Here is a 13,704-nt window from a genome sequence, read left to right on the forward strand (position 1 = left end):
TGATCCATGCGCACGCAAGTGCCTTTGTCTTGTTTCTTTGACTGTCTTTGAAATTACCATTTAAATTCCCGTTCTGGCAGAACTGTTTAAAAAGAAGTGAACTCTGCTCCTGTAGGCAGTTTTGACTGTAGAATTGATTAATGAAAAAGACCTGAACAAGTAATTATGAGTCAGCAGTTCCATCACCTGCGGTCAAATTCCCTTTCTAAATTGCAATAATTCATAAAAGCGGGGAGCATTTTTCAACACGGGCGCAGTTACACTCGAATCAATCAAGCACAACTTCAAAGTGATCGACCAACACGCGCAGCTCTTCTCTTAAACTTTCAGAGAAACAATAAAACTGGAAATTAATAACAAAAATGTCAAATCAAATATCGGTGATGGCCCCGGCGTGAAGGCGGGTGACATTTGGTAGAAAGTTCATTGTATTCTTTAGGCAAGCTCTTAATTCCGCTTTCCTGCAGACGACGACACAAACATCAGAACGGTCCTGTCGGGCCTGAAATGTTCACTCTACCTGCCTCTCACAGTTACATCTCCCGCTTGATCACATGACCACACAACGGCAGGCTTACCGGGACAACAAACGCGCCTGCAAATTTGTTATTCAAATGAATTCAGATCCAACAAGCGAAGGATCAGGGGGGTAAAAGAGACTTGTGGAGACGTTAGACCTCACGCTGGCGGGTTATCCCTTCCTGCTGAGAGGTGGATAAGACTCAGGCGCTGTGCTGATTGCCTTGGTCTGTGGGACAGCCTGTAGAAAGTGAGCCTGGCTTTGACGCGTCTCATCAGGGCCCACGGGCACACACCGGCACAGCTGTGAGCGGGAGATAGCCGCGCTACGCGCAACACGCGCTAACAAGCCCCGCCCACACCCCATCCCCCTCGTCCCGCCCCTTTGGATCTAACGCTGACGGTTTGCCATATGGGAATATCGCGATATTGGACATTTTTGGGATTTTTTCAAATGTACTTACTGTTTTAATTACGCAAAGTGTTGGAAATGGATGTAATTACATTGTGATTATTATGATTTACTGACAATGAGTTTGCATAAAGTGGTGCAAAAGGATGTACAGCAATTACATTATTATTGTTCTAATTATTATCATTAACTGTAGTAGGAGGAGTAGGCAGACAAGTACATGCTCTTTATAGAGGCAGCTGCCATTCCCTTCACTCTACAGTCTGAACTGGCACTTCAGGTAGTTACTGCAGGTAGGCTGTAGTAGACTGTAGGTAAACTGCAGGTAGTCTGTAGTAGACTGTAGGTAAACTATAGGTAGTCTGTAGTAGACTGTAGGTAAACTACAGGTAGTCTGTAGGTACTGTGTACTACCGGCTCTTTCTCTGTGTGAGTTTCTGTAAAATGCTAAAACATGCTCATGTAAATAACATGAAATAAAAAAATGTGCCTCATATTCATCTTTTGATCTCAAATCCAAATGCCTAAAGCATATAGAAAAAAGAACAAATTTAACTTGACTGCTCCCATACTTTTGAAGGGCACAGTATGAATGACTTTGAGTGCGTTTGCAGTGAGGCCGTTTTAATGCCAGCGAATCTGCGGGGCGCGTGACTGCAGTGAGCCGCCGTTAGCGCTTAGCATTCACGCTCTGGGCAGAAGGCACGGCGCGGTCTCATTCTGCCTTCAGCTGTGTTACTAAGGAGGAAACCCGCTCTTCCCTGGGGCACGCAGGTGTAGCCATGGTCACGGCAACTGACTAAGCCACACAACCCCGTGTACGGCGCTAAATTACCTGATTAAGATTTATGAATGCCTTCTTTGAGAGATTTATTTGGTTTGCTTTTGATTTTGACAGCTCTGCAGACTTTAAAACTTCAATCATTTTATTCACTGCATTGTGCCACATTCATATCTGCTTCTTGTTTATATTACAGGATTATTACGAGCATTAGTATAGCAGTAGTAGTCTTAATAACAGTAGTAGGAGGGAAAGGAGCGGGAGTAGCTCACCGTTTTGATCTGTGAATGTTAATACACTCCCTGGTGATGGTGTAATTTATTCAACATGTATGCAAGGGACGTACTGCCTATCGTATGCAGATGTGTGGTCTATTCAGCGCCATGAAAACAGCAGGTGCCTAGCGAACGGGGAGCCAAGATGGTGGGAGAATTTCAACGTCACATGACATTCCCGTCGCCCTGCTATTCTTCTGCCATATGCAACTTCCCCCAGGACAATGAGCCCTCTGACTAACGGCTGCCAAAAGCCCGCCCACCGCTCGAGTCTAATCTGCGTCATACACGGCAATGCAGTCTCACATCTCACACATATTCCATCACTACAGACGCACAGCTTTAAGAAGCACTAAGGTCCAGAATCAATCTAACTTCAGAACGCAAGGCCCTTTGGCATGAGTAATGAATGACTTTGGTTCGTACATAATGCACAAGCTCAATAGAAAATAAATACCCAACTCCTTCCATGCAAAATTTACTCAACTAAAAGAGAGGTGTTACCGATGGACTGAATCTTGGCCTTTGCCAAAGTTGGTGATTGCCCAATCGGAGAGGCCTTGATCTGGAAGTCGAATTAACAGGAATCGGTACCAGTATAGAGCCTTGGTGTCAGGAGGAAGGTAGGAACCACCTGACCAATTAAAAAGCAGAACCCTGAAAATGAACAGGTGTGTCCCAATACTCCTCCTTTCCCCCTCTCTTCTCCTATCTGGAATTCTGGGGGGACAAGACAAGTGGAGAAAAGGAGGATACTTTCCCTTTATAATATTGGGACACACCCCACGTCACCTCGAGGCCTTTAACCAACTAATACATTCAGGGCCCATCTCCAACACCCTGATGTCTCCAGGGCAAACCTTCACCATTTGAAAAACCTTCTGGGCCCATCTCCCATACATTGACGTCTCAAGGGCAAAACTCCATTATCCAAATGCCTTCAGCGGCCGTTTGCACCACTCTAATGCCTTAAGGACAAATCTCCGCCATTTTAAATCCTTCAGGGAATATCTTCATTATTCAACCGCCTTTGGGACAAACCACAAACTCCCCCCTCATATATCTTAAGGCCATGTCTCTATCACCAGACTGTCTCAAGGGCAAACCTATGCTAGCAAAATGCCTTCAGGGAACATTTATGTCAGCCAACTGCATTAAAAGGTACATTTTTGGCAGTCAAATCCATTAGGTGGCATATCCCAGCTAGATGAATGGCTTGTACAGTAAATAAGCTTAGCCATGCAGCAACAGGGGCAGCTTAGCCGGAGCTTAAGGCTATGGATTTATAGCGTGTGCCCTGCGATGCTCGGTTGAAAGAGGGCAGTATAATTGTATGCGCTATTAAAAACAGTCTTTAATGACAGAAGCCCCATAGTCACCCTTGTAAAATTATCCATCGTGTAACTGCAGTTTTTTTTTCTCTTTTTGGTTCAGCTAACAACACACTGATTCATGATCCCAGGCTTGTTCCTGTGGTCCCGTTCGACTCGTAAAGCATTTAAATAACAATAAAAACTACAGCGGACAAAACTTTCACTGAAGCCTCGCGGCCTTCCCTGCTAAGACCTCAAGTACACTTGAAGGGAGTGCGCTTATGATGGCCTTGGTTTAAGTGTTTTGTTTATGCATCACTGCAAAGTAAGGACGCTGCTAAGGACGTGGCCATGCTCCACGGATGTTATATGGATCGGTCAGATTCAACGAGAGGAGAGTTACAGTTTTTTTTGTGAGATCCTTCATAATGACCTTGTTTTGTGACTCATTGCATCACGTTCACAGCTAGCCGTTCAGAATTGTGTGCTTAAAACCTGAGCTGGCTGGACTGTAATCACATTAAATGCCATTTGTTAAACCCGTAAACATGATTAGGAGTTACAAAAAAGCTTGTTCTGTAGCAGGGCCTGGTGTGTGGTTACAATGCCTAACAGGGGGGACAGAATACGGAGATAACCTTTGAGAATGTCCTGCATGTCTCATCTTCCCTCCCAAAGCACCCCACCCTCTCCCTGGTAGCTGGTTGATCCATGAAGCTGATCAACCAGCTACCAGCTGTTTCAAAACATAGTCAACGTGGGAGCTTGTCAAAACTGGTCTACCAGATAAACCGTGTCAAGCTGGGAGCTGAACTGGTCGACCAGCAACCAGCTGTTCCAAAACCTAGCTGTTTTTTTCCAGCAGGACAGACTACCATGGCTACATGACTCTATGTTTGTAGAGAAATACATTCCCTCCCCTAAAAAACACTTCACGAGCAGTTTTAATTCAAATGATAAACCTGTGCTAATGCTGTAAAACTGTGCTAATGCTAACTTTCCAGATCCATCACATGAATACTAGCCAGAGGTGAAGAATCCAGGTTCAGAAAGTAAAAGCCCTCCCTAGTTTTCAGCAATCACCTGGATTTGCTAATTAGCACAATTCCTCAGCCTGGAGGTAGGACTAATTGGTGAAATCAGCAGGTTGAGGTCATGGGTGGAAGAAAAACATGGCAGGACTAATCCTTTCTGACCCATGGATTTTCTACCTCTAAGTCATTGTTTGTCGCTTGGCCTTTTCAGTTTGTCAAGTGGCTTATTTAAGGTGCAGAGGAAATTAGCTAAGTACACTTATTTGTGCAAGGCTTTCTGCTAACTGCTCAATAACTGCCAGCGGGGATGTGCCGGCTTCCAAGGGACAAAATAAAAAATGAAAAAACCAGAAAACTTGCCACTAAAAGTCCTTAAAGCATCACTGATAGAGAAAGCCCCTTTTTAATAGCTTTCACAGCCCCCAGGAACGAGACAGATGTTACCATTTGCATAACCATCCGCAGGTTCCAGGGGCACGTCTGTGCAATGCATGCTGGGAGACAGGCAGACTGCTCAAACCTTTGTCCTTGCCTCGTTCTCGTTTATTTTTTCTTTTCTTAGAAAGAAACGTTTATTAAACTAACACGTCCACGGACCGGCTCAGCAGGGGGACTGCTGGGAACAGGGGTAAGAGAAGTGCTTACGTTAATGTACCCTCACAAAGAGGAAGGCTGGAGCCAGTGGATCTAATTCTCAGCCTCACACATTACAGCTCCATCTGATTGTGTTGGGGGGCGAAACGGAGACGCAATGTTAGAGCGCTTCATTAAGAAATCCAAAAGCAATCTCGCACATTCTTCAAGCCTATTATTTATTGCAGTGGCAAGGCTGACATATTTTGTTACTTGGGCAGGCCCTCCAGAGACGCCTGGTAATGCCAATTCGGAGGCATTTTCTGAGCAAACTACAATATCTTGGTGCTACGTTGTGCTTTGCTTTATGTCTCTATTACTTGTACAAAAAAGACAATTAACTGAATTAATCAGAGAGGGATTTGCTTGAGAAAAACTAACCCAGGAGATACAGACCTCCATCACATTTGACTTTGGGCTAGTTACTTGAAGGAATGTAGGAAAATTAGGGCGCACTGCTTTGGAACATGGCTTTTCTGTGTTCTGTAAAACATACTACCAAAATCCTGGCTATGAAAATAAAAGAATAAAAAATAAAAATAAAAAAAAAAGAAAAGAAACTAAATCCTGAGTTATCTACATACACGTCAGTGTTGTGTTCTTCCTTACTGCCATTCCCTTTTTTTTTTTTGTGTTCTCTGTTGCCATGGAAATTTTCCCAGGTGGCATCTAGGTTTATACAGACAAACAACTGGTGTGACTTTTCTCTTAGTAAACAAGCGCTGCTTGTCTGTGTTTAGCTGGCAAATGTCAAACGGAGCATGTAGAAGAAGAGGTGAGACGTCCGTATTGTTTGTACAGAACACCTGCCGCTATGCTGCTGACTTTTACCTGACTTACCCATCATATTACTGCCTTTAAAGACAAGGCTGCAATATGAAGCCTGATTGGCCAGGCAGTTGCCATACCTACAGTCCACTTCACCCAACCAAGTCCACCAAGCCCTGCTTTTAGCTTTGGTTGACTACGGTTAGGACAATAAAGAGAAATAACAATTACAGTCAGTTTACTTGATGATAACTGAATAGCATGTAACCATTATGGTTCAAACATGCAAAGCAAACCGATTTCTATGAGACATATAAACAGGGTGCTAGGCTAGCAGTGCTCCCACTGTGCTGCATTATTTGTACCTTTTATTCCTCTCGGTATAAATTTGCTAGGTTTGAACTGTATGTCATGTTGCTGCTGTGGGAAATCCGCCTGTGCAAAGAACAGCTTTGCCTGAGCGTGCAAACTCATCCGCTGTGCTGGTCCATGGACCAGGGACTGGTTTACATGCTACAGGCTATGTAGCACAACATGGCTCCGTTTCAGGGAGAGATGACCTTGCTGACAGCAACTGTTCCTGTGGAGATGCGGTGTGCTGTTAGGAGGAGCTAATGCAGTGCTAACCCAAGGAGCACTGTCCAATTTAAACCCCCCTACCTACAGAGGGATCAATAACTTCCTGCCAAGTGCTGCTCTCTCTCAAAAACCTACTCATCTGGGAGCCCACAAGCACCAGCAGTCTGGCTGTGTAGAAAATAAGCCAGAGAGAATGAATCGCAGCTTTCTACGGGATGAAGTGAAGCCATTCTTCCCCCGACGCTGGTCAGACGCAGGAAGGAATTCTTGTGTTCCCAAAAGCCGCTGAGTGAAGCCGTCGTCGTAAAGCTTTCTCCTGACCCGGCGGAAATCCCAATGAAATTCAAAAATCCGTACGGATTCAGGGCCCTCCGTTTAATACAGCTGGAAAATAAGGCTTTTCTACGACGCCCCTGACCTCCGCCACTGTCGCTGAATTCGCCCTTCAGTCAAACTCTGTGCCTCTGCTAGCAGAGTCCCTGTTCGATTCAGTTTTCATGTGTTGCCAGGACCACAAAAGTGACTGCTTAAGCCATCCGCAAGATATTGGCTGCAGCGTTAATGTGAAGATTTTAACCCGCACTCTACAAAGCTCTGTATTCTGTGAGCCAGGTCCAAGTCATCTGGCTCATATCACCAAGCCTTGAGCTTGCAGCACGTCTTAGGGTCTTTCATAATGCAAAAAAAGCTAAATATATCAGCTATAAAGTAACGTATGGCCCTATTTTCCTCTTCTCTGGCTTCCGTGAAAAGGTTTCACTGCACCAAGTAATTGAACTGAACCCACGGGATTAGATTCACTAGTGAAAACGTGTGAAACGCTTTGAAATTCTTATCTCTTCCTCCGAGACGGGAACTCCTGACTCAGGGTGAGAACGGATGAAGATGTGTGCATCTCTGCTCTGAAGTAGGAGAAATGAAAGAAATAAAAATTCAGTTCTTTCAAAAGAAGAAGAAAGAAGTCAAATAGAACTGATGGGGGGGAAAAGAGTTGATGTCTTTGTCCCGTTAAACATTTGAGCCTGGCTTCAAACGTATCTTTTTCTATGGCTACCGGCGTATTTTGCTTTCGATCAATATGTTTTTACATGTGCTTTCATGTACCCTGCCAAAATGATCTGAAGTGTGCGTGCAGGCGTTTGATAAGGATGTGAATCACAGAGCAAATTTGCTGGCACGGTTTCACAGAGTTAGATCCACAGGGCCACAGAAATAGTGCTTAATGGTCAGGCGTTGCAGAAACGCACAGTTCACACAACGGCTTCATGTGCCAAGTATCGGCTCATTTCAGCATGTCAACACGGCAAAATGTCTGCCTGGATGTTACTTCATTCCATTACGTTTGCCTACATCAGTCTCACAGTTCTATTGGTAGATTAGACTGTGTAACTTAATTGTTTCGTTAGCACACAAGTACACCATTTTTAAGAACATGACAAGCAGAAATAGCTTTTCTATTGCTTTTTACTGTCGTAGTTTTGTTAGTGGTACACATAAAAAACACCCAAAACCCAAATTCTGTTCTCACTAATGAGAAGAATCACGGCAGGGGTGAAAAGGAGACAGGCTCAAGCCAACCCTGCTATCTGTTCTGTTATCCTGTTTTATGGAGCTGAGATGAGTATTTCCCCATGACAGCTCTGCGTGGCTCTGTGTTTCTCTACACAATCCCAGGATTGCTGCTGGAACTTCTGTTTGGCTACAGGCTAAAATACACCAAAAGTCACTTCTGGTCAAAACTGACGGTTCTGATCTCACTGACAGCCAAGCTTATTATCGTCGAGTTTTTTGTCCTCAAGTTATTCTAGTTATTTTTTTTTTTGTGTTATTGTACAAGGCATCTTCACCATACACTACAACCAATGGCTGTTTACTTGCTTATTGACAGCTCTCGTGTCAATAAAGTGAACGGCAAGTAAACAGGAGAGAACTGAGCTTCCTGTTTCCCACTGATATTTCTCATACAGTTTCCACGTTAATTCTCAAGCGTTACTTCTCCTCTCGAATGGATACGAAACCACTGGGGAATGCACTGCCTTGCATAAACAGAGCATCATTCTGCATATTCGCCTATAAACTACAACAAAGACTGTCCCACTACCGAAACAATTTCTCATGGGTATGGTGGATAACGTCAGACAAAAGAGATTTTCAGCATCCTGGAATGGTGAGCATACTCCTGAGAACACTGTGTTTGTGTAATATCATTTACGCAAATCAAAGATATTGAAGGCAAGCCATCTGTCCATCTTGGCTGTATTTTTAATCTAACATTGAAAAATAAGTTTCAGCTGCAGAGGTGACACAGCGCCAGTACAAGTGGGATCTAGGGAGCACAGTTAGTCAGATCCAGAATGTTTTTCTCTCTTTGGTTTCTTTATTTGCCAGCATGACTCTAAAGAAAGCCTTTTCTGTCACTAATGTTAATTGATTCTGGTCATTTCTTTTTACACGGTGAGGTCCTGGATTGACAGCTGGCTAATTTTCAGCAATGTCATCACTCTACCTTTGTAATATATAGGGTACATGACATGAGTGGGACCCGGATGGTTGATGGTTCAAGCCCCGGTGTCGCCATGATAAGATCCACACAACTGTTGGGCCCTTAAGCCCACACTGCTCCAGGGGGATTGTCCCCTGCTTAGTCTAATCAACTATAAGTCACTTTAGATTAACGTTTCAGCCAAATAACTAATGTAATATACTATACTTACTTTATATCACCCATGTGCTCGAATTGACCCTGCTTGCTTCATTGGGTTTCAACTGAACAATGAATAATATATAATAATTATACCAATACTAATATTAAAGCAACATTGATATCACTGATACTTTTACACAGTAGTTCTTCTATATTTCTTCCTTGTTTTATTGTCAGAAATTCGGTATTAGTGTTGTGGTTTGTAAGGTACTTTAATGTTTTTCCTGCACGAGGACCGCAGAAGAAGATTAGCAATGCTGCTAGGTTTGGTACAGTATCAGTTGTGATGGGAATAGTCCCTGTTAAATAAACAAATAAAGTAACAATAATATTAGCTCATCATTTCTGGAGGCACTGTTATTGCATAATTCAGCATATACTAAAAAATGTACAGTGAAATATCAACTCTCATTGAGTATGTTTAACTCCAACAGAGAAAATATTGTCTTCCAGTTTGTTATTGTGTTGCAAAGTTATTGCATTAGCTGAGAAACATAATACAAGTGAGCAGCACTTATGTCCTAATAATCAGCAATATGATGAAATTGAATTGACTCCAAACATTTCTGGCCAGTTGCAAAACTAATTATGTGCTGCAAGTTTTATTAGTTTAAATCTTTTATTATCCTACCACAGAATATTTTTTTTCATTTGTTCATAATTCTGTATATCCACAATTTCATTTCAATATGCTAATGCACCACTGTTGCCAACAGCTATGTTCTGATTTCACAAATATAAGTATGAATATTATTTCACTGCATACAGATTTAAACTATGAGTCGTGCTTCTTAGTCAGTTTTTGGCAACAACTGCATTGCCTTTTGCTCTGCACATGCAAGATAATCTCACAGAAAACCCAAATATAGTCATATTGTGTATTCTCCCAATTAATTTTCATGTAATAAACCCGAATGGACTTTAACCTATAAAATACAGACTGTGTGGATGTAAAGAGGCGATATCAAGCATCCACAGAAATAATTAACAGAATCCCAATAATAACCTGTCTGCTTTCTGGAAGGCCGTTCAGGTTCCCAGCATCAAATGTCATTGAATTGATGATAAAAGTGATAAAATGGGAGATCCTACAATCCTCAGATTGTACGGTCTCAGTATTTGGTGTCAAACAGAAAGAGTTACTTGTGTTACATTAAAACAGTAACTCTCTTAATTTGAAACCCGATAAAGTTTGGCGAGTCCGTCAAACGAAGTTCTCCCGTGAGTCATATGAAATGCCCCAGAGAAACGAAGAACTGATTCACAGTACAATCCACCCCACAAAGGTTTCTACTTCTAGCAAATGCAGACTTAATTAGTCTGTGCCACTTTAAAAATAACTGCACCCAGACTCGTCCAAAAAAAACAACATTCCACCTCCTCACGGCCTCCAAGGAAAGCATATGACCATTCCAAACGGAAGATAAAACTAATGGAATTATATTGTTCTGTTTTTTTCTGAATTTTCTGAATTACTATATTGTTCTGTTTGGCTAAGGCTGTTGTATGCTTATGATTCAGGGCTTATTGTTTTATGCATGTACGTCTTGCTGTTGAAGCTGCTGACATCTCTATAGCAACGAGAGCAAACTAGAGCACATGTGGTCAGGTCAACACCTCGGAAAGTTTATACATGAATTTATTCAAGCGGCGCAAGTAAATATGTAAATGAAATCATAAAGAGGGTAGATGTGGAAAAACAACAACAATAAAAAAGGGACTCTCGTTTTGGGGTGATTTGGAGAAGGGGGGTGATTTGGGGGACAAGTCCGCCGGAGCGTCGAGAGTCGTTTTAAACTGACAGCGAGCGAGCCGCGTGCCCCCCTCGGGGGAACACACCTGACCGCTGCAGTCCCGCCACCGCCACGGGCCTGACATCCGCACAGACGCTGCCGCCACACACCCCCCACACGCCGGGAGTCCACCGGTCACGCACCGCCGGCAGGAGACCAGAGGGAAAGGGGGGGTGCGGGAGGGTCACCGCCGAGTTAGGTGCTGACTTAGGGTCACGGATTGACAGGCGCACGGGTCAACGGTTTGTGACAGTACAGTGTCTCGCTCCAGGGCTGGGGGCGGCGGGGGGAGGTTGGGGAAAGGAGAATAAGAAGCCCTGTGCGATAAAACTGGCACTTTCCACCCACCTGTACTGCCACTTACCAACCTCCACAAGTATTATAGCCTTGTAATGAGATTTAAAATTGTATTGTTTTTATCTCCAGTAGAAAATATTTGCTTGTCTTACAGTAAGTTACTTTTCGAGTGACTTTGATTGTCTTTCCCCATTGGCAGATGTTGAAATGAGTCAAAGTGTTTCCCCTCTTTGTCTTATTTAGCAAAAAAGATTTTAAGTGTAAACATAAGACTGGCTTGTTTGTTTGGTATCCTGGGGCGCTTACAAGCTGGGGGGTGGGGAGGGGGGCACACACTCACATGCGAAAGCCTGGTCTGCCAGCGCGGTGAAGCAGGCCACCCCGTTCACACATGGGCTAGGCTCACACACCTCCCCTGCAAAACACAGACAAAAAGGAGGTGGGGGGGAAGGGGGGGAAGTGGGGGCTTAAAGAACTGAGCGAATAACTAAAACCCTACTCCACAGCCGACTGGCAGGCAAACATACAGAAAAGGAGATTTTGACTGACCGCCAGAGAGCTGAAGAGCTGCTGGTGAACCAAATTATCCGCCCTTTCATCGGACTGGAGATGGAGGTTTGGCAAAATTATTTTAAAAAATACCCCACCCTCTGGGGTTCTGCAGTTAGTATGACAGTACTTCTTTTCGCCTCATCTAGCCAGTGAAAAGAGAGAAAGGTGAAGGTCTGTTGGTTGATATATGTCCGGGACATAAAAGCAGGGCTTTACAAGCATCCTCCAGGGAAAGGGCCATTTCTTCGTTTGTTTCCTTTTTCTTTTCATCAAAAGGTGCATGTAGGGTCTTTTGTGCTCGGCCGGATAATGGCGGGAGGAGATGCTGCAGCCGCTGGTGGCTTCAGGCGGCTGTTTCTGAAGAAGGGGGGGGTGATGGGAATGAAGAATAAGGATAGGACCCTGCTCACCTACACTCGGTCCATCTCATGGGAGAAAAGCCCAGACGAGATGCTACGCCCTCTCCTCAGAGGACTGGACGAAGGAATAGGACCTTGCAAAGTGGTCCTTCTCAAGAGGTTCTACTTTTGTGCCTTTTTCCTTTTATAAAAATAGGTGGTGGACTGCTTGTACAAAGACCGGATAGTACTCCAAGGCATGCTGCATCAACGGAATGGAAGTCTTCCACAAGTGGTACCATTGAAAAAGAATTGTGGTTCCAAGAGGCAAAAGCAGAGAAAGGAGTACAGACTTTGATCAATCAGGGAAAACTTGAGCAGACCAGAGCAAAGCTGTCAAGAATATTACCAGGATGAAATTCAGGGAGGGAAAGTTTTTAGGCAACCATGAACATGCCAAATCTTTGAACAACAGCCAACAGCCTGGAGATGAGGTTAATTGAGTGAGCGAAAGATGATAAAATCAGCCTAGAATTTTGTACAAAAAATTAATTGTTCACATGTATACTGTATACGGCTGTCAGGTTTGTCAGGTTTGTCACATTGAGCAAGGCTACTGGGTGACCACAGGGATCACTCTCTGGAATGAAAAGTGAATAATGGATGCAACATTCAAAGGAGTTATCGTCAGATATAGTCAAAGGAGAAGGATGGCAAAGAACAAAAGTGAACTCAATGAAAGACTCTTGGTTCAAGAAGCGTGCATAACAGACAAGCGATATAGCCTTAACAAGCCAGCACCAGGAGATAAAGAGATCAGGACAGGAAACCAACACAGGAAAAAAGGGGAAACCAACACAAGTGAGGGACAAGAAAAAGAATGGTAAATGGTTGGCATTTATTAGCGCCTTTATCCAAAGCGCTGTAAAATTGATGCTTCTCATTCACTCATTCATAAACACACTCACACACCAACAGTGATTGGCTGCCATGCACGGCAGCAACCAGCTCGTCAAGAGCATTCAGGGGTTAGGTGTCTTGCTCAGGGACACTTCGACACAGCCCGGGCGGGGGATCGAACCGGCAACCCTCCGACTGCCAGACAACTGCTCTTACTGCCTGAGCCATGTTGCCCCTATAGAAGGGATGTAAATAAAAGTCAGAAGAAGTCAGAAGTCAGAAGACTTCATACCGGTAAACCTGCAGCAAGTCCGGATGACAGGGGAACGGCTTTGGAGTGAGTGGATACAAAGCTTCTCTCAGTACAGTTAAACCTGTCAAACCTGCCTCCTCTTAGACTTTAAGTACATCTAAGGAATTTTTGCATTAACTAAGACACAACTTGAAAATGTATTATAAAACGGAGAGTTTATTGAAGGGATTAAAAACACTCTAGCTATAGTACCATGTGGTATTATTGGATCACTGACTCTAACCAACAATTGTGTTGGAAATTTGGATTGGTACACAGATTCACCTATTGAGAATTAAGGGTGACCTCAACCATTTTGAGGTTAATGAAAGGTCACCGAAAGGTCACTTCCAAATGACTGTGACTGGGAGTCATCAGTAACAGGATACCACCTATATCATCCCGTAGGGTAGTGTGGGTTTTGGAAAGCCAGGGTTCTTTGGGTGTAATGGTATTACAACTTGCCAGCAAATTGCATCATCTTGCAATCCCTCTCTAGCTGCCTAGACAGGTA

At 43.7% G+C, this 13,704-nt stretch overlaps 1 protein-coding gene across 4 annotated transcripts in view; it reads right to left on the reverse strand.

The window, feature by feature from the left end:
* LOC133140345 (EGF-like repeat and discoidin I-like domain-containing protein 3) overlaps positions 1-13,704 on the reverse strand; it is a 154,900-nt gene that overhangs the window by 117,035 nt on the left and 24,161 nt on the right. For 2 of the 4 annotated variants that reach the window (XM_061260229.1, XM_061260228.1), the window contains one exon: positions 11,449-11,523. The exons of the other annotated variants lie outside the window; for them this stretch is intronic. In XM_061260229.1, the coding sequence (XP_061116213.1) occupies positions 11,449-11,523 (75 nt within the window). The remainder of the gene's footprint in view (positions 1-11,448; positions 11,524-13,704) is intronic. 4 annotated transcript variants of the gene reach the window in all.

The sequence above is a fragment of the Conger conger genome, chromosome 11 (genome assembly GCF_963514075.1).
Source record: "Conger conger chromosome 11, fConCon1.1, whole genome shotgun sequence".
Lineage (NCBI taxonomy): Eukaryota > Metazoa > Chordata > Actinopteri > Anguilliformes > Congridae > Conger > Conger conger.